General features: G+C 40.1%; 2 protein-coding genes across 3 annotated transcripts; both read left to right on the top strand.

The window, feature by feature from the left end:
- Positions 1 to 12,070: 12,070 nt before the first annotated feature.
- On the top strand, positions 12,071 to 14,825 carry LOC131249467 (uncharacterized). Its single transcript, XM_058250279.1, has 3 exons — positions 12,071 to 12,544; positions 12,991 to 13,077; positions 14,184 to 14,825. Exons 1-3 carry the CDS (start codon positions 12,071 to 12,073, stop codon positions 14,823 to 14,825), a joined length of 1,203 nt encoding a protein of 400 aa, XP_058106262.1.
- A 1,472-nt stretch (positions 14,826 to 16,297) lies between these two features.
- LOC131249839 (uncharacterized) lies at positions 16,298 to 20,820 on the top strand. Of its 2 annotated transcripts, none has more exons than XM_058250588.1 (7): positions 16,298 to 16,402; positions 16,876 to 16,964; positions 17,070 to 17,151; positions 18,457 to 18,506; positions 18,593 to 18,910; positions 19,962 to 20,000; positions 20,164 to 20,820. In XM_058250588.1, the coding sequence occupies exons 1-7, from the start codon at positions 16,333 to 16,335 to the stop codon at positions 20,350 to 20,352; spliced, it is 837 nt and encodes a 278-aa protein (XP_058106571.1). In that variant the 5' UTR covers positions 16,298 to 16,332; the 3' UTR covers positions 20,353 to 20,820. The 2 variants fall into 2 exon arrangements, with proteins under 2 accessions (XP_058106571.1, XP_058106572.1); XM_058250589.1 differs by having other exon boundaries at positions 16,302 to 16,387.
- Positions 20,821 to 27,780: the final 6,960 nt, after the last annotated feature.

The raw sequence follows: 27,780 nt of genomic DNA on the forward strand, positions 1-27,780 counted from the left end.
TGCCGAAAAAATACAAGAAATAATGTAAACTTACACCTACAACCTTTGTGCTGACCGCCTCACAGCATGCATTTGCATAGTCACCTCATTTCAGTGAGTCATGTAAGATGAATAGATAACCCTAGGGCTCACGACTCATCGTCAATATGCATGCGGCATGGCCCAACCGAGTTGTGTATTTGATGCAGATGATGCGTCGGGAGTGTGGTCCAACAGCTACCTTGAGCCACACCATATTTAAACCCACCCCCAACGTCTCTCTCTCTCTCTCTCTCTCTCTCTCTCTCTCTCTCTCTCTTCCAATGGCTCTCTTCCTTTCTTTTTTCCTTTCTTCTCTCTCCATATCTTTCTCTAAAGATAATTCTTTTCCTCCCTCGTCTCTGTATTATATTGTTTTGTGATATGACAAAAGATACTAATGTATTTTTCTTTTTGTGAAATGTTTTGATCATCTTTAAGAGTTAGTGGATTCTTTTACATTTGGGTGAGTGAAAGTCATTTTTAGTATAATGCGACAATCATTTTATATCAAAGCAGTCAACTTTTTTTTTCATCTATTTCTTACTTATGTTCATTATTTTTCTTTTTTGTGTGTTGGATCGGCATCATTATCTAACTTTCAGTCTCGAAGCCTGGCATTTGAGGAGCACGTGACAAAGTAGGTGTCACTACAACCACTTATTCGCTCAGAAAAGGTCTTAATAGTTGTGTGCATCGCATAAACATTGTTGTAGAGGGTTCTACTCCTTTGCATAATTCATGAACATTCGGTAGATAGATTACAAATAGAGGTAGTTTGCCATCGGTGGTTCTCTAAGTAGTCAACTCAAACTTAGGAAAAATAAATAAGCATTTCTGAGAATACATGCGTTCCTTAATTATCAGTGCACCTTACCTCATGATGAATGACCACTGATATCTTACACATGTACATGTATCACCGGTGGTTATCTTTTGACAATCAAGTGTACACAAACAAGAGGTTAGAATTTTGAGTTTAATGCATGCACTAGACAATTTATTTCTAAATGCTTGGTATCAACCTTCATAAGCTACTAAAGTTTCTAATCACTTTCTTTTGAAAAAAATCACAGATTTTGAAATCTCGTGAAGATTTTTCCAAATTCATATATTTCACAAATGAACGCCCCCATCCATCTACAAATTTGATACAGATTCAATTTCTAAAAGGAAAAAATTCTTAAACTGAAATATTCTTTACCCTTGCAATCAAGATCTTCAAATCAATGAATCTATAAATTAATTATGGAACGATGAACTCTTAACCAGCCTAATTTAAATCCTACGCAAATCCACATATGCCCATAATGGATTGTCAGGACCACTTATTGAAAACAAATTAACGGTCCGTCGACATGATATCTGGACTATAACCAATCTACGGTCGGTTCTACTAGATAGTCGGTTTCGATCATCCGATCATTAATGTCACGTTCATCCCCTTCTGACATGACGCAATCGCACGCGACAAACAAAAAGCGAGCCCTTTCTGTAGCCGAAGCCGTTTCTGTCTGACGTGGGTCATTGTTCTCTGCGATGTCGTTCGTTTGTTTCTGAACCGCAAAACTGTCGGCTGGCGGGGAGCGGATTAGTTGCGGCCCCCCTGCCTTGCCCAAGACGGTGAGGTGAGGCTCTTATTGTAGGGCCTACCTTGATGAATGTATTCTATATCCACACCGCTCATCTGTTTTTACAGATCATTTTATGTCATGAGCCAAAAATTAAAACAGACCCAAATCCCAGGTGGACCATACGTTACGAAACAACTGTGATTGAATGTTCCACCATTAAAAACTTCCTAGGGCCACCGTAATGTTTCTATAATGTTTATTTATCATCCAACCTGTTGATAGAGTCACGATAAACCTGGATGAACGTAAAAAAGAGAAAAAAAAAAAAACTAATACCAGCTTGATCCAAAACGATTTTAGCCCACAAGAAGTATTTAATGGTCAATCACTACCGCTTTTTCCTATGGTATGCTGCACCGTAGATATGGATTTATTTCATCGTTTAGTTCAAGCCCTAGAATGATCTGAAAAAATGGATGGACGGTGTTGATATAGAATACATACATTAAAGTGAACCCCACGGTAAGACGGTGCCGCTAGTAAGCATTAGATAATCCAACGCCTGGATGGTTAGAATTGCTCGTTCCTGTGATGTTTTTAGGATACACTCCATCTATAATATCCCGCACAATTTGGACAGTCGGGATAACCTTGGATACACGCACCAATGTAAGGAGAAAGAATCACCACCACTTTACAAATGGAGGTCAACTATTATGGTTAGGTAGACCACACCACATGAAAAAGTCATGAATAAATCCTCACTAATAAAAGCTCCATGAACTCCATCGAAATGTTTATTTTCTGTCCAACTTGTTAAGAGGTACCTAGGTAAATAAGACCACGAAAATTTCACTTTAATCTAAAGCTTTGGTGGCTTAGAAGAAGCTTTTAATGGTTGGTTACCACAATTTCTCATACTATAGTTCATCTTAGACTTGAATATGCTTTATCTTTTGTGTCACGCCCTAAAATGAGAATTTAATATCGACGGATAACGTGAATGCAGTCATGTACATCACGGTGGGCCACACAGCGAGGGTTCTCCCCGACCTCAATCCATCCCTCCCACACGTGGTGTCTAGTTCTCTTTTTAACTATTATGGGTGAGGATAACATGAAAATAGACAACCTCGTCTGGAATTTTAGTGTTACATGTGGATGCAGAAATCTGGTGTACCCTTTTGCCCAGTCGCTGGACCTTCGGACACTGGTATACAAGAAGACAAAAGATACCTGGCTACAGCAGAGCAGAGGTTCCTCATATGCCGAAGTCAGGCTATCAATTTGGGTTTAGTAGTGTCGACAGGCTTTTGGGATGAGATTTTGTGTTCATCTTAGTGTCGATGGGGTCACCTATTTATCGTGTAGAGGGGTCATCATTAATTAGGCCTATAATCGGTTCTTGGTCAGAGGGGCAATCCATGCGCGTGTTTCTCGACCATTACGCAATTTTGTTGGATGGGATAAGTGTCGAAGTGGTCGTCTCTAAAATCACGCGATCGATGGTTGAGGCTGAGCCAAGCCAAGCACTTTATGAGTTGAGCTAACCTTCAACGTCAGCCCGATGTGGATTTCCGAGCTCGGTCGGTTAGTCGGTTGATCAACCCCTTGGTCTGCTTGTGCCAGGACACAAGAGATGGGTTCATCCCCCAGGTGAGATTCATTGCTCAGGACGACAGTCTCTTTCTCTCGTTAGATCGATTGGTCGTCTGTCAGGGCTAAGCTAAGCGGGTCTAGCCAGATCCTCGTTGTTCATCCAATCAACCCAGGACAGGATCGTCCATGTCTCTGGTCATGGTTGGCCTTGACTCTGCCTCCCTATATTTGTGAGTCCGAGCTGACTGCATGAGCATTCAGACTATTTTTACATATAACATTACACCCTGCCATTTTGGGTCCCTATTCATGGCTCAGTGGTACGTTGGCAAGAGTTTGTGTGTTAAAAAAAAAAAAAAAAAAAGAACCAAATGAAAAGTTGGGCACAACTTCGGTGGATATGGATCCGAGACCCATGACTGTGAGGCCCACTACGATGTATGTAGATGAAAGTCATTTTAGGAGAGGATTTTTGAAGTAGATCTATATGTCAGCTAAACTATATAAAATGAAACATTAATAATTGACTATTAAAACCTTCTTGTGGCTACAAAAGCTTTGTTTCAAGGGGATATTTATGTGGTCTCTTCATGTAAGTCTATGTGATCTTATCATCAAGTTTGATGGCAAATAAATATTTCGGTGGACTCCATGAAGCTTTTAGTGGTGGAGATTAAATTATAACTGTTTTTTGTAGTGTGATCTACTTAAGAATTGGGTCTGCTTCACTTTTAGGATTATGCTCCAAAATTGAGCTTTCAAAATGTTTGGACGGTGTGGATTTAAAGAACATATATCATCTTGAGCCCCACAGTTAGGGATCGACGGAATCGCCTGGAGAATCAAATGAGAACCAAATCTGGAACCGGTCTGGGTGCCCGTAATTGATATCGCGTGCTTACGCGAATCCCCTCATGCGAGGTCTCTTGTTGTGGAAGAAATCGGCGAGGCGTGCCAACAGATGGGCTTCTTTCAAGTAAGCCCACAATATCCTTTTTATCCCTATCTAAGATGGTTTAGGGTTTGCCTGGGTATGAGATTCTCCTAAATTGGGATTAAGCGATTGTTTTTTAATAGTCCTTATGTCAGACGTATATTGCCTACTGATGCCGCCAACAGCTGGTAGCTACTAGACTGTGCTATGTGGGCCCCACCTTGATGCATGTATTTTATCTATCCATTTTCCCATGACATTTTAGGGCGTGGGCCCAAAAATGAGGTAGATCTAAATCTCACGTGGACCACATGATAGAAAACAATAGTGATTGAACGACCATCATTAAAAACTTCCTAATGGCCACAAAAGTTTTGGATGAAGCTGATATTCGTGTTTATACCATGGGCCCAGTAAGTTTTTAATTGTAGGTGTTGATGCAAGAATCTGGCTCACCTTTTAATGAACTCCGAGTACTTGGACCAAACCCTGTATCTGACACAAGGGGAAGACAATGGAGACCCTGGCTAGAGCGGGGGACCCTCCGATGTCAAAGTCAGGCTAGGAATTTGGGTCTAAGTGGAGTAAAGTAAGCTTAGGGTGTGATATGTTGCGTACCTGTTTCTGTCGTTATGTCTTCTATTTATACCTTTGGATTGAGATGAACATGTATGTCAATCTCGGCACGATCTCTGCCATCAAGCAGGAGCCACGCGCGCACTGGTATCGGCCGTTACCCTGAGATCATGCACCGGAAGACTCTCTAAACATGCGTTACTAGATTTAATCCTTCAGCGTAATCCTCAGCCACGTTCCCATCGGGGCCGAGTCTTGCTCACGACCATCCGAGCTTACGAGCGAACTGATCTTGTTCGGGATCGGCAGGTCGGATGTGTGATGGCTTCTTCCGAGTTCCAGGTCGGTATCAAAGCTCTACAAAAGAGCATGGAATCGAGTTGGTTCAAATGCAATGCTATCAGTCCAAATAAGCTTTGCTCGTCAACTCCTTTAAGTCAACCTCAGAAGGGTTTAGCTTAGATTTTCCCATAACAGTAGGCATTCAATCACCATTGTTTTCTCATGGTATGGTCCATTTGAGATTTGAATGTCTCATTTTTGGTCTCATGTCTTAAAATGATCTGAAAAAAATAGATAAACACCATAGATAAATCTCATATATCACAGTGGGACCCATAAAGCACTGTCCACTCGCCACTTTTGCCCTAATGTGCTCCAGACCTGGAGGTGTAGAGCCCACCAAAGTTGAGGATAAACTTTAACCTCAATTATGCAAGATCCTCCTCCTAGAATGGACCCTTAGGCATGGACTATGCCTGTTTGTATGCCACTTAAAAATGAGTTGGGTCTCATGTTAATCAATTCAATGATGTTGGGATATGATTCTTGGCTATTAAAATTATTTTTTTATCTTTACTAATATATATATATATATATATATATATATATATATATATATATATATATATATATATATATATATAGGGTAAAATGAGATGAACTTGTTTTAAGTAGCATCCAAACAGGCCCGAAGTGTGTTACACAACATTTGTGTCCTCACTGTACTTTTCCGTGATCTGATCTCGTTGGAAGATCAGACCGTTGATTGATATAATGGTCGTAATCTCTGCATCCAACATGTGATTATCTTTCTTAATGTAGGTCATTAACCATGGAATATGCCCGTCGATTGCTAAGGTCGCGCTTAGCTCTGCCACAGATTTTTTTGAATTGCCGATTATGGAGAAGATCGGCCTCATGTCGGACGATGTTAGCAAGAACCGTGAGATTTTCGACGAGCATAAAGGACGGTGTGGATAGGATCCAATTTTGAAAATTTCTTTAGAGCCCACGGAAATTTTGGATCAAGCTTAGGTTTACACTTTCCTTTCATTCATATCTGAATGACCGTACGAACAGTTGGAGGACAAATAAAACATCATAGTGGGGCATACGAAATCTCAACAGTTCATTGTGATGCGGTCTACTTTGATTTTTGGATCTGCATTAATTTTTTATTCATGCCTTAAAATGAGCTGGAAAAACAGATGAACAGTATGGATAAAACACATACATTAGCTCATGCTGCAGGTAGACCACACCACATGAAACAGTACTAATTGAATCCCCACCAGTAAAAACTTCAAAGAGTCCGCCCATATGTTTTTCCATCCAACCTATTGATAATGTTACAAAGACTCCCATGAAGATCAGACCACACAAATATCATCTTGATAAGGTCACAAGTAGTTTTTACTGGTCAATTAATACTGTTTTCTATACCATGGTCCATCTGAGATTTGGATCTACTTCATTTTTTGGATCATGCCCTTAAATGAGTTTTCAATACAGATGGACGTTATGGATGTAGTCTTGGGCCCCATAATCAAGGGTCCCACGCACCTAGGTAGATCCGGGTCTCACCCAATCCGCTCCCTGCCAGGAAAGACTGGGTCTTGGTAAGGGCTTTGTGGGGCCTGCCATGATGCATGTGTTTTATCCACACCGTCCATTTTAAGACATGAGTCAAAAGAATGAGTCAAAAATTCAGAGTTCGAGTGGGGCACGTACGGCAGGAAAAATGTGGGGATTGAACACATATCTTTAAAAGTTCACGGTGGAGCCCACGGAACTTAGTGACATCAACCCACCACCGAAGTGGGTGGTGTGTGGCACACCACGCAATCCGCTCTACTTATTAAAGATGGTTTGGCAGGAATGTACCAAGCATTTTGAATGCGACTTTCCAAAAGCCCATCAGAATTCCCGCCAATCATTTCTAAGGGCTCATGGAAGATATTCGCGCACTAACACTCGGTGCACACCATCCGCACGTGACAAGAAATGGCCAATTAGCAATTTTGTTTCCCCAACTTGTATGTGATCTTATACATCTATGTTTTTATGTTTGTATGATTGATCGCATGGGTGCATTGCAATGGGGAAAAGATGGGAAGATATTGCTCTGAAATAAGGAGAGTAGGCTTAGAAGTGATGGGGACCATCATGGAGAGCTTGGGACTGGGCCCCACGTACTTGAGTGACAAGCTGGAGGAAGGCATGCAAGTTATGGCCGTCAATTGCTATCCGGAAGTGATGGGGACCATCATGGAGAGCTTGGGACTGGGCCCCACGTACTTGAGTGACAAGCTGGAGGAAGGCATGCAAGTTATGGCCGTCAATTGCTATCCGCCCTGATCTCGTGCTGGGATTACCGCCACATTCGGACTTCAGTTGCATAACCATCGTTCGCACTTGTAAATAAAGCAGCTGTTTAGCTGTTAGCCTGCTGTAACTATAGCCTGTGAGACAGCAAGAGCTATAGCCTATAGCGTAGTACAGTCATACTTGTAGAGTTAAAAATGAATTTCTTACTGACTTAGTTGAGTAAACTAGGTGGGCCCATCTTGAATATTTTTGGTTTATCCAAACCGTCCATCAGTTTTTTCGGATGATTTTAGGGATTAATGTTAAATTTTAAATATATCTAATAATCAAGTAGATCACATCATAAGAAATAGTATGAATAATGATTTTTACACCGTTGAAAAGAATGACGATCTGACCCTTGCCCAATCTGATCCGACTCGGTTGTTCTGACCGAGACGGACTCGGATCGGCTCAGGCCAGGAGGGATTAGGATCTGTTAGGGTCAGATGACCCAGACTCAGCTCCATATCGGATCAGGTTCGGGTTCGTCTGTCCAAATTTCGATCATCGTCGAGTAGGACCCAATCCGGTCCGACTCGGTCCGATGCCTAGCTCTACTCAAAATCCAGGCCTGACACTGGCCTGGCAGCCCATTGCTCGATCAAATCATCAAGTGGGGTACAAGTAGAGGTGTACACCAAGTCAAACTGAGTCGAGCTGGCCTCGACTCGACTTGGCTCGGCCACTAACTGACTCAGCTTGAACTCGGCTTGACTTGGTCATTGAGCCTGACTGGCCAGCTCAACTTGGTTTGGTTAGTAGCTCGAGCCGAGTTCGAGTTGAATCGAGCTCTTTCGAGCCAAGTCAAGTGAGCTAACCGAGTTAACTCGGTTCATGCACACCCCTAGGTACAAGAATAGTGGCTTAGAGACACTTACAAGTAGTTCCCAATCAATGTACACATATAGTTTGAAGATGGCCATTGGATAGTGTCATGTTTCAATGATCCAAGCCGTTTACAAGGCGGGACTTAAAAGGATGCCTGAAAGAAAAATATTATATTTAACTATTTTAAACGTTTGATTATTTAACTATTTGTCATGATGGGCCAACCCGGGGCCAAGGCCTTTTCATCCCCATAGGGCCAGGCCAGACCTCAGGGGACTAGAGCCCTAATCCCACCTAATCAGGACACATGACCTTAGGTCCAAACGTTCTAACTGGTGGACCATCCCTTAAAGCGTCTATAACTTAAATTGTCACGAATTAGATATTCCTAACCATCTTTGGATTGCCTACTTTCGGGAATTCATTGCCATATAACGATTAAAGAAAAATAAGAGCCTGTATAACCGTCGGATTAGATTACCAAATTCAGACTTCTCCAGCTCGTTAGGTATATCAACCAACTTTGTTTCTTACGCCACAATACCTTTCCCACCTTAGTCTTTCTCTAAATTACGAAAATCACACGAAATGAATTTTAAATGAAGAGGACAACCGTTTACGCAATATACGTTTGCCCAAATGGGCCGGAAAAGGACTGGTCCAAATGGGCCAGACCGGGCTGGCTCGAAAGTTTATCAAATCCTTATTTCCAACATGAATATTCCTAATCCATCTGTTGATCAAGTGGGCCACACGTTCCCAAAGAAATAGACATTTAGAAAAATGAAACCATTGGTCTACAAGCAAGATGAAGATTTATAAAATAAAGCACATATGGCCAGATCAAGTTAAAATGGTTGAGACCAAGCCCGGCCCATGGGCCGAGCTAATAGGTTACCCGTTGCCACCCTAACCATGAGATGAACACGTACAAACCATTTGGCCAAGCAAGGAAAACCACACCGAGGTAAATGGATAATGCAAGAGAAGGGTATTTCAGTAATTTTTAGCAAAACCCTGGGGAAGCTTAGACTTCTAACATAATTCCCCTGATGACGAATGCCGAAAATCTAACTGAAGCCCACCAACAAACCTAAGCAGACTCACCCATTATAAAACCCTTAACAATGTCTCCTTAATCGCCATTACTAATCCATCCGCAATGGCAATTCCCGAAGTTACCCCTGCTTACACATCAAAATTACGAATTGAAGCTATTCAGACTGTCATCCCATCAAAGGTCGCTGGGCCGGGATTAAGGCGCCGGATATCCGTATCGGGCCCGCTTCGATCGGATATATACCGGAAGCATATCCACATCGTTCTATGCTACAAGAAAACTCATGAAGACGAGTGTGGGTGGATGGTAAAAAAATGAGGCAGATCCAACGAACAAATGGACCACACCATAGATGACTCTTGCATTTAATGCTTTGTGCATTTTAATGCAACTAAGCTTATTATTTGGTGTGGTCCACTTGAGCGTTGGATCTGCCTCATTTTTGTTTTGATGCCTTAAAATAATCTGAGAAAAGGGATTGACAGCTTGGATGTACAGATACATCACGGTGGGCCTGCACACAGAACTGCCCGTTCGGATGTGACTAAAACTGAGCCAGATCCAAGTCTCAAGTGGGCATACGGTAACCACACCCTCGCTTAAAATGGGGCCGTCCGCTCATCTACTGGGCTTCATGTGTTTGTTAAAAATGAATGGTAAAAAGGAAAGGCATATGTACATGTAAGACTTCTATCAGGTGGGCACCTTTTGACCATATAGGACACTTAGACCGGCCACGTGGGTGGCGCCATAAAAGTTGTAACCGTAGGGTTTATGGTCACCACTTTCATGTGTTGTGCTACACACTAGCTTTGGATATACTTCTTTTTTAGGCTTATGTCTTCATATATAAATTTTTTATTTTTTGTTTTTGAAAAGGGATCATACAAAACTAAACTGGCGAATTTATGGATCTCAATTTAGATGTATAAGAAAAAGAAAACTCCATTTGTTTGATCATACAACTATTGGTTTGGTGGACATTGATTGGACGGTTGAAATGAAAAATATTCAGCGATCTTATTTGAGCAAACGAGTGTCCATGAAACAGAGCTTAAATTTGTTCAACTAATTTGACATTGGGATTTTGAAATATGTACAGTGGGTTCCACAATTTAGGAATTTTAATTTCATTTAATGTAGTTAAAATAATAATAAAAATCCATGTGCCTGCATATCAAGCATCGTAAGCTGCTAGAGTATCAAATAACTACCCGTATTAAAAGAAGGTCTAAATTTCAATATTTATAACTTAACTACCCGTATTAAAAGAATGTCTAAATTTGCTTTGGCAATATAAACTATACCCCGATGAATAATACTAATATAATTAAAATAAAATAATAAAAACCTGGGCCCAACCCTGTAGGGCCTCGGCCATGAACTTGGCCTAAGGGCGGGGCCTACACTCAAAATTTAGGCCTGACGCTGGCCTCGCCAAGCTGGGCCATTGATTAATGGGCCAGCTTAGCCCATTGCCCAATTAAATCATCAAGCTGGCCTCGACTCGACTTGGCTCGGCCACTAACTGACTCAGCTTGAACTCGGCTTGACTTGGTCATTGAGCCTGACTGGCCAGCTCAACTTGGTTTGGTTAGTAGCTCGAGCCGAGTTCGAGTTGAATCGAGCTCTTTCGAGCCAAGTCAAGTGAGCTAACCGAGTTAACTCGGTTCATGCACACCCCTAGGTACAAGAATAGTGGCTTAGAGACACTTACAAGTAGTTCCCAATCAATGTACACATATAGTTTGAAGATGGCCATTGGATAGTGTCATGTTTCAATGATCCAAGCCGTTTACAAGGCGGGACTTAAAAGGATGCCTGAAAGAAAAATATTATATTTAACTATTTTAAACGTTTGATTATTTAACTATTTGTCATGATGGGCCAACCCGGGGCCAAGGCCTTTTCATCCCCATAGGGCCAGGCCAGACCTCAGGGGACTAGAGCCCTAATCCCACCTAATCAGGACACATGACCTTAGGTCCAAACGTTCTAACTGGTGGACCATCCCTTAAAGCGTCTATAACTTAAATTGTCACGAATTAGATATTCCTAACCATCTTTGGATTGCCTACTTTCGGGAATTCATTGCCATATAACGATTAAAGAAAAATAAGAGCCTGTATAACCGTCGGATTAGATTACCAAATTCAGACTTCTCCAGCTCGTTAGGTATATCAACCAACTTTGTTTCTTACGCCACAATACCTTTCCCACCTTAGTCTTTCTCTAAATTACGAAAATCACACGAAATGAATTTTAAATGAAGAGGACAACCGTTTACGCAATATACGTTTGCCCAAATGGGCCGGAAAAGGACTGGTCCAAATGGGCCAGACCGGGCTGGCTCGAAAGTTTATCAAATCCTTATTTCCAACATGAATATTCCTAATCCATCTGTTGATCAAGTGGGCCACACGTTCCCAAAGAAATAGACATTTAGAAAAATGAAACCATTGGTCTACAAGCAAGATGAAGATTTATAAAATAAAGCACATATGGCCAGATCAAGTTAAAATGGTTGAGACCAAGCCCGGCCCATGGGCCGAGCTAATAGGTTACCCGTTGCCACCCTAACCATGAGATGAACACGTACAAACCATTTGGCCAAGCAAGGAAAACCACACCGAGGTAAATGGATAATGCAAGAGAAGGGTATTTCAGTAATTTTTAGCAAAACCCTGGGGAAGCTTAGACTTCTAACATAATTCCCCTGATGACGAATGCCGAAAATCTAACTGAAGCCCACCAACAAACCTAAGCAGACTCACCCATTATAAAACCCTTAACAATGTCTCCTTAATCGCCATTACTAATCCATCCGCAATGGCAATTCCCGAAGTTACCCCTGCTTACACATCAAAATTACGAATTGAAGCTATTCAGACTGTCATCCCATCAAAGGTCGCTGGGCCGGGATTAAGGCGCCGGATATCCGTATCGGGCCCGCTTCGATCGGATATATACCGGAAGCATATCCACATCGTTCTATGCTACAAGAAAACTCATGAAGACGAGTGTGGGTGGATGGTAGCCGGGTGGCTCAAGGAATCGATGAACTCGGTGTTGTCGGAGTATCCAGCGTTTGCCGGGAGGCTTCGACGTGGGTCCCACGGCGATGATCGTGAGCTGGCGATCGTGTTCAATGACTCGGGCATTAGGCTTGTGCAGGCTCAGATGGACATGACACTATCCGAGTTCTTGAATTCCAGTGAGAGAGAGGATTCAGAAGCTGAGCTGGCGTTTTGGAAGGACGTTGATGAAGAGAATCCTCAGTACTCGGCATTGTTCTATGTCCAGGTGTGGTATTTGAAAGTGCGGCGTCGGTTAGCAGAGTCTTGATGGATTTGCTATCGTCCGCCCAGGATGATGGGTTTATCTTTGACTAATGGTCATTACTTTGACCTTTAACTGAGGTTTGCAAAGCCAGCATGTATTTTTACACGCGGCCACACGTGCCAAATGAGATGAGAATGGAGGACACCCTAGCCATGAATCAACTGGGCCACATTGGGATGGTTAATTGGACCAAAATATGGACGATTAGCAACCGTCCATATTCAACATAGACAATAGGGTCCAGAAATGATGTGGCCTTAGCCGCGTGTAGAATTGCATGTGCCGAGAGTGTGGGCTTCGCAAGGCCGAGGTCAAGGCCAGAACCGAAATGTAACGCAGATTATCACAATATCCTCGTCTTCAGGGAATTAATGTCTAATGAAAGTATTTTTGTTGGCTTTTGTTAGGACGTGGAGAGCGGCGAGACAGCTCCCATGCGTGGCCTGATTCCAAGTTGGATGGCACACATGTCAGAGATCAAGGCCGTTCAACGGGTTTTGCATCACTGTGATCAGCATGCCATATACCAAAAAATCTGGCAGCACACCAATCAAATTAGACGCACGTACGTTTAATTTGGACTGATGGACTTTTTTCCAGCTGCCTATTTTTATACAAGTTTGACCTAACTCATTAGAGGGCCTTGTTTTTTTGCCAATGACATGGCTAATTACCTGATGAATGGCTAGGATCTCTAACACGTGTGCCATGGGAGGGTGGGAAGCAGGGACAGCATGCGAGCTGTCATGCTGGGTCAGCAATCAGCATCACTTACGAGAAAAACGCTGATAGTCATAATATGTGGGTAGTTGAAAATTAGGAACGCGGATTTGGTGAACCCGCGACCGTTAAGCCATGTATTGTGCATCCATACAATCCATTTGTTTTTTAGATAGCATGGGCCCAAAAATAGGATAGATAGAAATTTAAATTGCGCCCACCATTAAAAACTTTTTCTGAGCCACAAGTTTTATCATTTCATCCAGGTCTGTGTGACATTACCAACTGCATGCTGGAAGCAAATAAACATTTTAATGGGACATAAGAAGTTTTTAATGGTGGGCAGTTCAATCACCCGTTTCCTATAGTGTGGTCCACTTGAGACTTGGATATGCTTTCTTCTTTTTTTTTGGTCTTCTAAAATGAGTTGGAAAAACGGATGGACGACGTGGATATGAGATACATACATCAAAGTGGGCCACACGGTCACCGCTCACCGGAGTCGTGTTTCCCTGGCTTCACCGGATCCTCGTTTAAATGAAACCGTCCGAATTCTGGGCGCCAGCTCATATGCATCATTAACCAAACTATCCGATTGGTGGACAATTTATTGGACGGTTAGAAATGAAAGTATCCAATGGTATTATTTCAACAAATAAGTGTCCACGTAGGTTTAACAATTTTTAATCGATTTAACTTGAATTCCACGTGTCGCATCTCTAAGTGCGTGTGCATCAATTGTCATTCGCAATGAGAGTATCAAATAACCCCCTACGTTGGTTTGTTTCATGTGGTGCATGTTAGTAAAACAAGCGAGGGGTAATCTAACACGAGCATGCGGCTCATCTAAACATCAGCAGCCGGCTTTTGTTCCTTCCAGGTGACGAATTTCCAGGGGGACGGCTATTCGATCGGGATTACAAGCAGTGTACTACTCGCCGACCCCATACTAATGACCAGCTTCATCAGGAGATGGGCCCACATCCACGACGAAATTCTCGCTCAAAATACCATCCCCAAAATACCCCTGTTCTACCTCCCTAATTTCAAGAAAACCGATCGCGCCTCCACCACCCCTCTCACCTCCACCCCATGTAACCACAACCATTACCAGACCATGACATTCAAGCTCCCCAACATGGACTCGAAGAGATTCATGGAAGCGAACGAAACATGCGAGGCGATTGCCTCTCTCTGCTCTGAAGAAGCCGTTCGGATACTGGGTGGCAACGAGACCTTTTCCAAGCTTTCTTTCATCTTCAATGACCGTTCGGGTGACTGGAGAGTAATAACGTGTGTGGAAGAAGGGCAGATTGGGTATAAAGGTAGGCATGAGGGTGCAATGGGCCCCACGAGCTGGGACGATCTAGGGGCGAATGAGGTATCGTTCTACAAAGGTAATATGCCTGTCCATGTAGCTTATCACGTGGAGTCGTGCCATGATGAAGGGCTTGTGCTGATAATGCCGCCTATTGAGGAGGGCAGTTTGGGAATTGCAGTTAGTGTAACGGTTCCTAAGTAGATCAGAGCCGTCAGATGTGAATGAATGAAGTAGATGGACGTGAGATTCATGTAATGTCTGTGGAATGTATGTAGAGAAGAAGTTGGTTTGTTGTCTTTGCCTTTGATGGGTGTGCTTGAACTCCAAGCAAAGGTAAGGTGTAAAAATAAAATAAAAAGGAAAAGGAAGGGGTGTGTGTGCTTTTGTAAATACTTTTAATGCCATCTGAATCACTTGTCTTGTAAGCTGATTTTGTGCTACTTGCTTCCTTATATGGAAATGCATCAGTGGGGATGGCAATGGGCTAGCCGGCCCAACACTGTAGACTTGAGCTTGGGTCCCAAACTTCGCCCAGGGCCCGACCTAGGCTTCGAATCTAGGCCCGGTGTCTTGGTTGGCCTGGGCCAATGATGAATGGCAACCTCGCCTATCGCTCCGGTACATCATCAAGAGGCCCACCATTATAAAAAAAGAATCGATAGTTTAAAGACACTAGTGGGCTATCCATTCACCAAACGTGTATAGTTTAAATGCAATCATTAGATCAGGTTAGTTTCAATTATCTATACTGTTTGCATAGTGGAATGAATGCTTTTATATTAGACTATTTCAAACCTTTGATCATTTAAATATTTTTTAGCTAGAGATAACGCTAAGTTAAGGCCAACTCTATCTAACCCATTTCCACTTCTAAGTAAATTTGTGTCTTGACTAGTAATCATAGACAACTGTACATGTCTATGATTTGCCGACTTCCTTGTGCGCAAGAAGCAAAGCACTATTAGACAAGTACTCATGGATATGTGATGGTCAGACCATGGATTGGTTGTCTCTGATGAAGATGTGAAATTACTTGTCAATGACACTTTACAGTTTTGACGTGTATGAAGATCATATTTATTCATGCACATCTATGACATGTTTTAATGTATCACATATGCAACTGGCCAATTTCAAGCATCCCACATGTACGTATATGCCGCCGCCATCAAATTCTTAAGTACTAAAAAATTCTGGCACATGTGTCAAATACGCACATGCACATTACAAGTGTGTCAGCAACTAATCTTTAATATCCACACATGAATCACATTCTATATATATTATATCCATGATCTAAGGTGTTTTACAAACAAGGGATATAACAACTAATCAGCCACAACATATTCATCATTAGATAGCGTTGACAGCATGCCATGGATTGCTACTCATGATCCAGCTTTCCCCAAAACCAAACAGGCCCAAAAGATTAAAGGTGGGACACTTGTAACTTTTCTTCATTTTTGGGTTAAAATAGAGGGTTAAGAATAATAATACTAATAACCCTAATGCTAATGCTAATGGGAGGAGTTAGATTTGCAAAATGGAGAATCCTTTTTCTTTGAAAGTGGGACAAGTATCGCAGGTTTTCCCAATTGTTTCGGCTTTCTTATCTTTCTTATCAGTGTCTGCCTCCCTTTACACTTAACTACCCATCTCTCTCTCTCTCTCTCTCTCTCTCTCTCTCTCTCTCTCTCTCTCTCAGACAATGAACTTAGGAGATCTTTTCAAAGGAAAGGATGGTAAAAAGCCACAAAAATCAAGTGCTAATAGCCCGAGTAATTCTTTCTTACCCTATCAAAACTCGTCCCTTCAAGTGCTAATAGCCAAATCAGTTTGATCTTCATATGTTGTTTTGATATGCATTTATTCTTAAGCTTGTAACCATAATTCCCTCTCGTGTGATCAATTTTCTGAAAATACAGGCTCTTAATTCGTAGCTAATGTCCTATCCTTGAGCTCCCGAGTCTATGTATTGATGCATGTATTGCTATAGTGGATTTTTCACTGATTAGTTTTAATTGACAAGATGATTTTTCAGCAAATTGCCGATTCATTGATGTTGGATTCTGGCACATTTCTTGTTTTACCCTGATGGAGATATTTTGTCATTTTACCACACAGAATGTTTGATTAGTTGTAATGTTGTAAATCTGTGGGCAATGAATTTCTATTGCAGTTTGATAATATTCACAAAGAATTTGAAACATGACCTACTGTTTAAAGGTTACCACCCACTGTTTTTCCATAGGTGCCATGCCAGCAATGCAGCTGGTTTTGAATGCCACCAAAGGTGCAACAGATGCGTTTTCTTTTGTTGGAGGTCATGTGAATCGCTCGGTATGTTCATCTTTGTGTGGTTTAGATTCTTCTATTATTATTTTTATTGGGTTTTCCATGTTTATTCTCCTGTATCTGATTCTGTCTTCTACATATATACCTCAGTTAGGAAAGATGGGAGTGAAGAACATCAATCATGGTGTTGGTTTCGGCCACGGTTTTGGTTTCGGTCATGGTTTTCAAACTGGTACAGTTTCTTCCAGGATTCATTCTAAATAAGTGCTAAACATGGATGGCCTTTGATATATATTTCTGTTGTAGCAGATCAAAATCTGTTCATTTGAGAAACATGATTACTGATGCGAATTCAACACAGAAAGCGCACATTGCCTGATTCAAACTTGCCTGCCTTTTGTGATTTGGGTTTTCAGCATTTCCTTTTTCCTATTTTGGGCAGCATTTGAATGTGCATTTGAGGAAATGACTAAAGCAAGTGGCATTTCATACATCCATAACAAGGATTGAGAACTAACTGTCAAAATGCTGTTAAATCCCTTTTGAACTTGATTCTCTCAAATACTTCTCTAGAATTTGATATTTGTCAAAGTGGGTTGTGGCACTTGAAAGGTAAAATGCAGATTTTTCATCAAACACTATGACTCGATTAATGTGTGCTAATATGAGAAAACTTGTATTTATCTGCACAAGAGTATTAAAAGAAACGTGAATAAATCCATCAACGGAGAGGTTGGGACCTCAAAAAATCAACGTCTAGCAAAATGAAGAGTCTTGTAAAATTAATACCTGTTTCCCATCTCCTGATTATCAATTTAGTTGTTACAATTTACTTTCTTATGCACAATGGTGATTTTGAAGGAACTAAAGCCAGTTTGGGAACTAAGGCTAGTTTGGGTGCCACTTAAAAATGAGTTCCTCTCATTTTATGTAATTGTAATTATATATTAGAGATTGTGATTGTTGGTTATAAAGATTATTTTTGATCCTTTCTAAGAAGATATAATCTCTAAATGCATCATTACAATTAATTAAAACAAGATTAAGTCATGTGGAACCCAAATTGCCACTTAAAATTGAGTTCATCTCATTTTTATTTAATTGCAATGTATGTATTTGTGGTCAATTTTTATCTTTGGTAGGGAGTAAAAATATAACCAACAATTTATATAAACTATGATATCTGATACACAACTGAAATTAACTAAAATGAGACAACTCATTTTTAAGTGGCACCCAATTTTCCACTTAAAATGAGTTTATTTCATTCATTTAATGGCAATTTGAACATAAACGAGATTAATTTTTTGGGGTAGGGATTAAAAATAAAACCAACGATTTATATAAACTATGATTTCTAATACATATATGATATTAACTAAATTGAGATTAACTCATTTTTAAGTGGCTCCCAAAGAGGCCCCAAGGGTGTTTTAACAATCATGTTTATCAGAAACATGGAGATTGATGTTTTCTCAAGGTAAGGAATAATTGATGTTTCTTTAAATGGAGCTAACCATGGATGCTATCTTGACAGGCCTTTCTGTAAAGCCTAGCATCGCGCATCGGGTTCAATCCTGTTTCAGAGTATGTTTGATTCAACTCTGCAAGTTTAACACTCTCTAGCAGTCTTCTGTTCATCCCTCTAAACTTAAATCCACTATACCTGCTAGCAAGTGATGCTGAAGATGATGATGAAGACGGGAATTGTGTCAAACATCCAAGGACCCTTGCAAAGTGGCCTGACCATCATAGGTGGGACTTCTAATGGGAATGTTCAAACCACGGTTGGAAGTATTATGAAGTTGGCATCTGAAACTACCAAAACCACATCGCTTGTTCCGACAGGAGATGGAAATTTGTCTATGGAATCTAAATATTCATCCTTTACTCCGAAAGTATCCATTGGAAGCCAGTCTGAAAAGGTCATCAGCAGTTTCTTGCAGAATCCGAAATCTAGGGAGGAAGAGGAAAAGGAAATTGGTGAATTGGTATGTACAATTAGTAATTGCTGCAACAATGGCAATGACTCAATACACAAGGACAGTGTTTAGAAATCCTCTGAACATAAATATTTCAACAATATAAATAAGTATATGAAAGAAGAATACAATAAGCATTTACAAGATTTAAAGCTTTTATAAATTTATTAAAATTAATAAACAAATTCATTTACATTGGGAAAAAATATGAATCGAAAAGAAACCTAGTAGCTTGATCTTTTACATAAGTGCCTTTACCTTGTTTTAGTAGTACTTTTGTGAGCATGTTTGGATACATTGGATCCATGCAAACATTGAAATTATTTTCTGCTAACCAGACAATTGAGCTATTTGGATACGTAGATTCCATGCAGTATTCATTACTCTTATATAGCGTCAAAATTCTTTGGCACAAGATATAAGGCAACCATGGAAATTATCATCCATGTGTCCATGTGCATGCTAATCATTACGTTATCGATGGAAATTATCATTGGATAATCATTACATTATCCATGGAATCCAAGTGTCCACATGCCCCCAAATAGTAATCAGTGTTTTACATTTTAAAGCAGTCAAACTTCTTTTCTTTAATAGGAAGAATTCAATTAAGAAGTATATGGTGTTAGGATTCTTTATATGGTTGGACTTGAAAGGTTTCGGACAAGTCTGAAATATGTAGAACGACCTGATCGTGTCAAGTTAATCACTTACATGATTAGACTTGCAATTCTAACTCCTACTGGATCTCTTGCCCTGCTCCAATTTGGTTTCCTATATTACTAGTATAAATCATTAATATTCACTTTCTGTTTTTGCATCGGCAAAGGTAAAACCCAATAAAGAAACATCAAAGGGGAACAATACAAGGATATTCAAGGACATGCCAGTTGTTGGCATTTCCCAATCCATAAACAGAACATAGGGAATCATTTGTCACTTCCAAGCAACGTTTGGATTTCTTTTTATATGTTTCTCGTTCACACACACAGAGGGGAGGTGTGGACTGTGTCTATTATCATTATTAAACAACACTCTCATCTATGAATTTCAACTGTAGGCTAGATGGATGAGATCGGAAAACAATGTGCTTCAAGTGGTAATCTTTTTCACAATTCCCATTTTCTCTGTTTCAAAATTTTCATTTATTTGCCTTTGTTCCACTTGTTTTGCTTGCTTCTGCACTTGTTAGTGAATGCAGACCTACAAGTGTCTTCTTGTTTCAAGATGATGGATAAATGTATGTTTTTGTATGGATTCAGCTGTTAAAACACCAACAAGTCATTGAAGAACTGATAGAGGAGAATGAGAAGCTGCGCAAGATTCTCATTGAAGACCTCAAGGTTTCTCCTAGCAAGCTTCAAGCCAGTAATGAGAGCAGAACCAAATCCACCACCCCTTCTGCAGATTGCTTCGAATGCCGTAGAAAGCAGAGAAAATCAACTCCATGACAAGTTTCCCAAAGACCCACATCAACTTTCAGTTTCTCCTATTGAAATTCAATCTCATACTACCCTCGAAGTCCTATGCTACTTGTCTTTTTGGATGCCCAATTGGATAAAATTGCAATAATCCAGCTCAATATAGTAGAAGTGACCAAAGTCAAGGCAGCATAATTTTTTGCAATTCATTCTGTTTCAAGTTGAACAAGAAACAGTTGTAATTTCTATTTCGGGGCGAGTCAGTCATCAGGAATCCAGTGGAGATGGCCCCGAGCTGATCGTTTCCAGTTTTTTTACTTGAATTATTGCGATTCAGTTAAATTGAGCATCCAAACACAGGTTTATAGATACTTAAAGATCAGAGGAAAAATGATTGATAGTGTGAAATTATCAGCCCTGGATGGCATTTTCTATTCTTCTATATGCTTTCACCAGTAGACTAAACACCCTCATTGTTGAAGTTTGTGGGAAGCTAATTCAATCCCGACAGGTTAGCCAATATAGATGTTGCTTAATGGGGAGGCATCAAAATCATAGTGTATGTATATGGTTTCTCTATCTCTAATTGTATTAAATTAACTTTTATTCTAACTGTAAAAATTAATTTCGATGAATATAATAAGCGAATAATACTGGAGCACATTGAGGAATTGTCTGATCCTCCACATGAAGATAAGGCTGAGATCCCCAGGTTTTCAGTTTGTACAGGTGGGACCCACCATGTATGCACTGTGGCCAATAAATCTCCCATATCAGAAGATCCTATCTGTCCAAACTATGCCTCTTTCAGTCCAATGAGGAATCATCTGTTTCGAGATGACTGATGGAAAAACTAGGATAGACCCATTGAGGTGATTTTTAGATCATGGTCCTTCCACTTTAGAGCCCATTAGATCAACCGTCTGGATCACAAAACCACATGCCCCACTCTTTCTTAGGGATAAGAATATTCTAAATTCCTCAAATTCATTATAAATTTTACGAGAATTTCTTATTTTGTAGAAACTCCATTGAGATAATGCTGTTATGGTTTTTCATAACGAACCAAAACATTGTTTTAGATGTGAGCCATTAGGTGAAAATCCACTTCAAAAATTAAATTGGGGTAGTAACAAAATATGAGGGCAAAAATTTCCATAGCATGAAAATGATAACTTATGGAATCGGTTTTCATAATTTGGCCCCTTTCTAGCATGTTGCTGAATGAAAATGAAGGGAACCCATTTCTCAAAGGAAAGCCCTTTCTACATAAGGGTCCGTTTGGTGCACCTCACGATACAGTGTAGATATCGATGAATGGGTATGGTTATTATGATTATTATAGTTGTGATGACAATGGTATTTTGTGTTCTTGAATGCATAGCATGCTATCTGCTGTTTGGATGGCAGAAATTAACATGTCATACATTAATTAATGGCCTTGCACACACATTTGTTCCCATGTCAATGAGTTTTCCAATTGTTAAGAAGAGTGTATGTAGGGTTCCAGTCTTTGCCTCGGTGGTGGACTCTTAGGAGTTTCAAGATGGAAGTCTTGGGTTCTATACCCATAAGTTGGGTTGAGTTCGGGCCACAGGCCTATTTCAAAATCAGATTGAGTCGGGTCTTATCTAAGCGTTTTGGACATTAGGACGAGCAATTTTTAAAAAGTCAAAAAAAAAAAAAAAAAAAACTATAATACGAGTTGAAGCAGAGTGTTATCTATCTAGTGTTGAATCAAGTGTATCATGCAAGAGCAAAGCATATCGACGTGAGGTGAATTTGGTCCAATCGACAGTCGCTGAGTCTATTACGCGGTTTTGCGTAAGTTGAGTTTTTTAAGTCCAGGTTCGATTAGGGTTTAAAGAGGACAAGTGTTTTCTCTCAAAGGGCAAGGGTTTGCCATGATTTTTCAAGGGTTTTCTCAAGGGTTGGGGATTACTTAAGGGTGTGCATTGCAATGGGAGATCGGATTGGTTGTGTAAATAAGAGAAGGAGAGTGGTGTAATTTGAAGATTTCTATTATAGTGGAGATATTTATCGCTTTGTGCCATGATTTTTCTCGAAAGAGTTTTTTTACGTAAAATCATGTGTTTGATTGTTCTATCCTCGTAGAACATGCTTTAGCAAAGTGTATGATTAATAATGATATTAGATCTGAATTTCTAATATTTAGAATTGATCTGAGTTTGTTGTAAGTTCAGAATTAAAAGCTATGCAAATAAAAAGGTTGACGAAAGATAAAGATGATACGTGGAAAATATTAAAAAAGAATATATTCAAGTTACAAGTTACTATCCAAACACCTATCTAAATTTAAGAAGAAAGGATCTTAAGCCTCTTACTTCAAGAAATGAAATTTCCCTCAAATTCAACCAAAGGCTCTTTTACAATTTTTTAAATCAATATTTATATTAAACCCTATTATTACTAAACAATCTTGTAACAAATTCTATGAAATTTCTTCACTAATTTTAAGCATACATAATAAATTTTATGATTAATTGCCCAATATTCTAATTAAACTTACACGTATCTACCGACCACCCACGAAAAAAATTTCAAAATATTCTCGAGAATACTGCCAAATTTGAAATTCAAACAACAAGTGCTAGACAAATATGCAACCTGTGGTGTCAACTGCCCTAATCGACCCTAGCCCTCAATAGAGATGAAAACTACTCGCACTGCGTCAATGAGTCATAGTGTGACATATGAATGTGATTTGAGCTTTCTATCAGGTAGCATACACTCTTTAGATCTTCTACCATAAAAATTGAATCATTTCACAACTTAGATGGGCCACACCATATCAAAAAAAATGGATGGCTATCAAAGAGTTTAAGCAATCACTTTACTTCATTTATACATTGTGGCCCAAGTGAAGAGTAAAATTCTCCACTCTTTTTTTCTAGACGGACATCCAAGTAATATTTCCAACATTACGAAAAGCTCAGAACTTACACACGTGTGTATCATATTTACATGCGTGCCTGCGTGTAGAATGCGTGTCTCTACACGAGTGTGAAATTAGCAAACCTTAATAGTTATTAATTCCTAATACCAGATAAATCTCTGTTTAATATATATTATCAGAGGAAGATTGCTAAGCCCCCACGCGCATAGAACCACGCCCATCTCCAACCAGGCAAACCTGCCGATATGGAACCGTGTGCGAGATCCAAGCTTTCCATCAAGTGGGCCATACGCATTCAGATCTTCTGGCTCAAATCTGACGGTTTAATTGGACATGTTGGTCACAGTGAACAAATAAAACACTTAAAGAATTTTGTTTCTTTTCTAGCCATCCAATTGTTTTGGGCACTGTGGCCCATTTGAGGAGTTAAACGGTCTGATTTTGAGGCCAGAAGATCTAACAGCGTATCAACTCAATGCAAAGCTCCGGCTTCTCACACAAGTGCCAAGTTAGCACGTGCGATTTATTGTAGATGCGCGGGGATCCACACGCGGGTGGGCTCACAAACATGTAATTAGAATATTGATGTAGTTGGTACGCCCTACAATTTTTGGTAGAATCTGAATGACCTGCCCACGTCTGTTATGCGCCCAGCTGCGTTGACATTTTTGGGTAGGTAAGATGGGATCCATGTGATGACCTCAACGTTGTGGCCCATGTGTCTTACCGACGACTGTGATTGGTTGTGACAGATATCTTTGAAGTTTGGTAGTTTCTCATCTTTTTTTTATTTTATTTTTCTTTCAACGATCAACAGTGTAGAGTTGAGCGAGATCCAAGCCATTCATCAGCTGGGCCACTACGTTGATGCTCCGGCACCTGGATGTGATGGGCCCCAATGTACCAAATAAATGGATGGATAGAAATAAAGAAAAAAAAAAAAAAGTATCCGTGTTTATTAATGGAGCAGCTGTCTACTTGTTTTCATCATCATCATAGCCTTCTCAAACCTCATTAACGGCCTGGATCATTAGCAAACATGGTGCTTTATCAATGTAAAGGAAATAAAAATCATATTTCTTGCTAGAGATCCAGGCCATCGATCAGGTGGGCCACGTGTTTGTGTCAAGCCCAAAAAGGGTCACACATTTGAATGTGGATCGTTGGTCATATTCCTCCTAATTAAGTCAATTTATTGGTATATGTATGGCCCATCTGATGACCGGATTTACTTAACTTCTCAGGTTATGGTACGTAGATGTGGGGCCTACCAGATAAAAGGCTTGGATCTCGCATTCACATGCTGCGTTGGCACGTGTGCAGAGAGCGGCACTTGTTATTAGGAAAGAAATAGGAGAAATCAGATTTGGCAATGTTTATTGAAAGTAGCTTAGACATGGATCTTGTTTGTGCTTTTATTATCTCTTGATAGTGATGATGAGATGGGCCACCACCTCTTAGGAAATGCCATTATTCAAGCCTATGCATGGGATTATTCAAAGAATCGCAAGAAATTAATTAAACTTCTCAAAGAAAAGAGTCTAAACCAGCTAATAATATCTGTTTGGACGACCAAACTCACTTATTTTGTTCCAGTCACCGCCGAATAATTATTATTATGATAATGATACAGACAATGCTGTTAGTTCACCACCATTCGTTAGGTTGTGGTGTCTCATCTACTGCATACCTATCATACATGGACCACAATCTGGGATTCTGGATGTTGGGCTACAATGTGGGTGGAGCGAAGCCAACATTTTATAATGAATGAACAATCTTAACCATACGATTTCCTCAATCAATATGAATGGCTGATCTTTTTTGCAACTACTGATCACTTTTATGGCCGCCAGTTTTGATGGTTAGGATCATTGAACCAGTTTGGTTTTGGGGATATGTTCAATCAGCAAGAGGCATCACAATCTGGATGGTCTTGATCTACAATGCAACATCACAACTTAAATAATGATGGTGAACCGTCACGTTATACATGTATTAGAGAATAGAACAGGTCAGCTCATGCTAACCTAACGCGTAGAATGACCTAATGTCTACAAGGTTAGGTGTTATATGTTATTTAAATAGATAGAATAAAGATACAAAAATTGCGAAATTAGAAGGCCTCTTCATGGGTTTGGCTCCGCTAGCTTAGCTCCACTCAAGCTCTTAGCAAGCTTTCGTTTATGGGGCAAGCTCCAGTGGTACCGGTTCAATAGTGGGAAGATATGGGCCCATATGAAGCATGCTTAAAATCCAACACGTCCATCATATGCATCAGAGCATGTTACCTCCAAGGCCCTAGAATCAGGATGATCAATGTATCATGTGGGCCACACCATAGGAAACAAGTGGTGAGAATGTACACCCTTGGTTCACATGGAGGGCTCAGATTGTTGTAAATGTGAAATCCATGCTATTTAGACCCTTTATGTGGTCTAGATGAAGGGTCAGGATGAAAATAAGGCTGTCTTTAAATTCCGTTGAGTCACTGTGTAAATCCAGGGCGGGTATCCCTTCTCACATTTTTTCCTGTGTTTTGGCCCACATGAGTACTGTCGGATTAATCTTTTTTTTTTCTTTTTTCTTTTTTAGTGTGAAAGTGATAGGAGGGAACCATGTAATGGATAAGTCGTTTATATGCCGTAGCGGAAGTTAAGGGATGGCAAAGGGCATTTCTTTTTTAGTGTGAAAGTGATAGGAGGGAACCATGTAATGGATAAGTCGTTTATATGCCGTAACGGAAGTTAAGGGATGGCAAAGGGCATTGCGTGAAAGGTCACAGTAGTAACCGTCACACATGTCACAGGATCGTAATTCCGTTACAAAGTCAATGCAGATTTTTTGAATTTTTTTAAATAAGAAAATATTAATTGACGTAATGGGGTGTAATGTCTGTTACAATAGTAAAGTCAATAATATCAGTTATTACCTTCACCGCTATTATTAAGGAATACCTTGGTCATATAGGGGGTGTTTGGCGCATGATACTGGGAAGGCTTAGGTGGGATGGGATAAAAAAATTGTAATTACGTAATGCAGTGATTGTCCCTGTTACCGGGAATAAACTTAATTCCATGCTATGTTTATACTATGTTAGTATATTGAATGGCTATACCCACCATCATTTAAAACTATTGAGAATAACACATGTTATATCTAAATTGTACATCTGTTTTTTAACCTCATTTTATAGCATGAGCCTAAAAATGAGGCAAATCCAAAACTTGTGTGGCCCCAAAGAAGTTTTCAACGGTGGGTATTCAATCCCTACTGCTTTCTATAGTGGGGTCCACTTGAGCTTTAGATTTACCTGATTTTTTTGGCCCATAATCTAAAATGATCTCGAAAAATGGGTGGATGGTGTGGATATAGCCCACACATCATGGTGGGATCTACACCACTTACTAATATTGAGTGGAATTGGCACGGGACCAAATGCAATTCCATCCCACCAAATCCCATTAACTACCATGCGCCAAACGCCCCCATAGCCTTTATGCACTACAAGAGTTCTGCTGCATCAACGGTCTCATATATATATATATATATATGAGGAACGCTCAGCTACGCACCAGTTCGTACATAATGATGTGCGAACCTTCCTATCAACCGTCGGATAAGGTAGACGGTTTAGATGAAGGCGCTCTTAGCGCGAGCTTAAAAAAGCGAGTTTCTTTCTCTCGCACGTCTCTTCATCCCTTCTCCGAAGGATGCGGCGAAAGCCTTTTCATATAAAATTCTTTCGCTGGGATGCTAGGTGGGTCCCACCAAGATGTTAATGATAAATCCAAACCGTCCATACATTTTTAAAAATAATTTTATGGTATGAACCCAAAACTGAGGTAGATCAAATTCTCAAGTGGGCCACACAGTGTTGATTGAACTCTCACCAATAAAAACTTCCTAGGGCTACCAAAATTTTGGATCAAGCTGATATTTGCTTTTTTGTCCATCATTCAGGTTTACATGACCTAATCTACAGGTTAGATGTCAAATAAATATCACGGTGGGCCCTAAAAAATATTTAACGGTGAGAATCATTATCACCGCTGCTTTCTGTGGTGTAGTCCACTTGAGATTTGGATCTGCCTCAGTTTTGGAATAATGCCCTGAAATGATAAGGAAAAATGGATGGACGGGGTAGATTTCTTAAAAAGATCATGATTGGCCCCACCTAAATTTTCAAGGAACTTTGCAAATTGTGAGCGTAATTAGGGGACAGATTTGATTTCCCGTGAAAGCCTCTCACAAGTTCTTGCGCAAGGATGCTAGGTGGGGCCCATAATCATGTTTTTGGAAAATATATTCCGTTCATCCGTTTGTAGAGCTTATTTTAGGAAAATCTACCAAAAACGAGGTGGATCCAAAACTAAAGTGGGCCACACGAGAGGGAAAATTGGAGAAAGAAATACCTACTGTTGAAACCTTCCTGGGCTCTGTCTTGATGTATATATGCCATCAAAACCGTTTATAAGGTGATTAACACAGGGATGAAGTGAAAATATAGAAAATTTATCTCAAAAAAAAAGCTTTTATGA

This window comes from Magnolia sinica, chromosome 6 (genome assembly GCF_029962835.1).
Source record: "Magnolia sinica isolate HGM2019 chromosome 6, MsV1, whole genome shotgun sequence".
Classification (NCBI taxonomy): domain Eukaryota; kingdom Viridiplantae; phylum Streptophyta; class Magnoliopsida; order Magnoliales; family Magnoliaceae; genus Magnolia; species Magnolia sinica.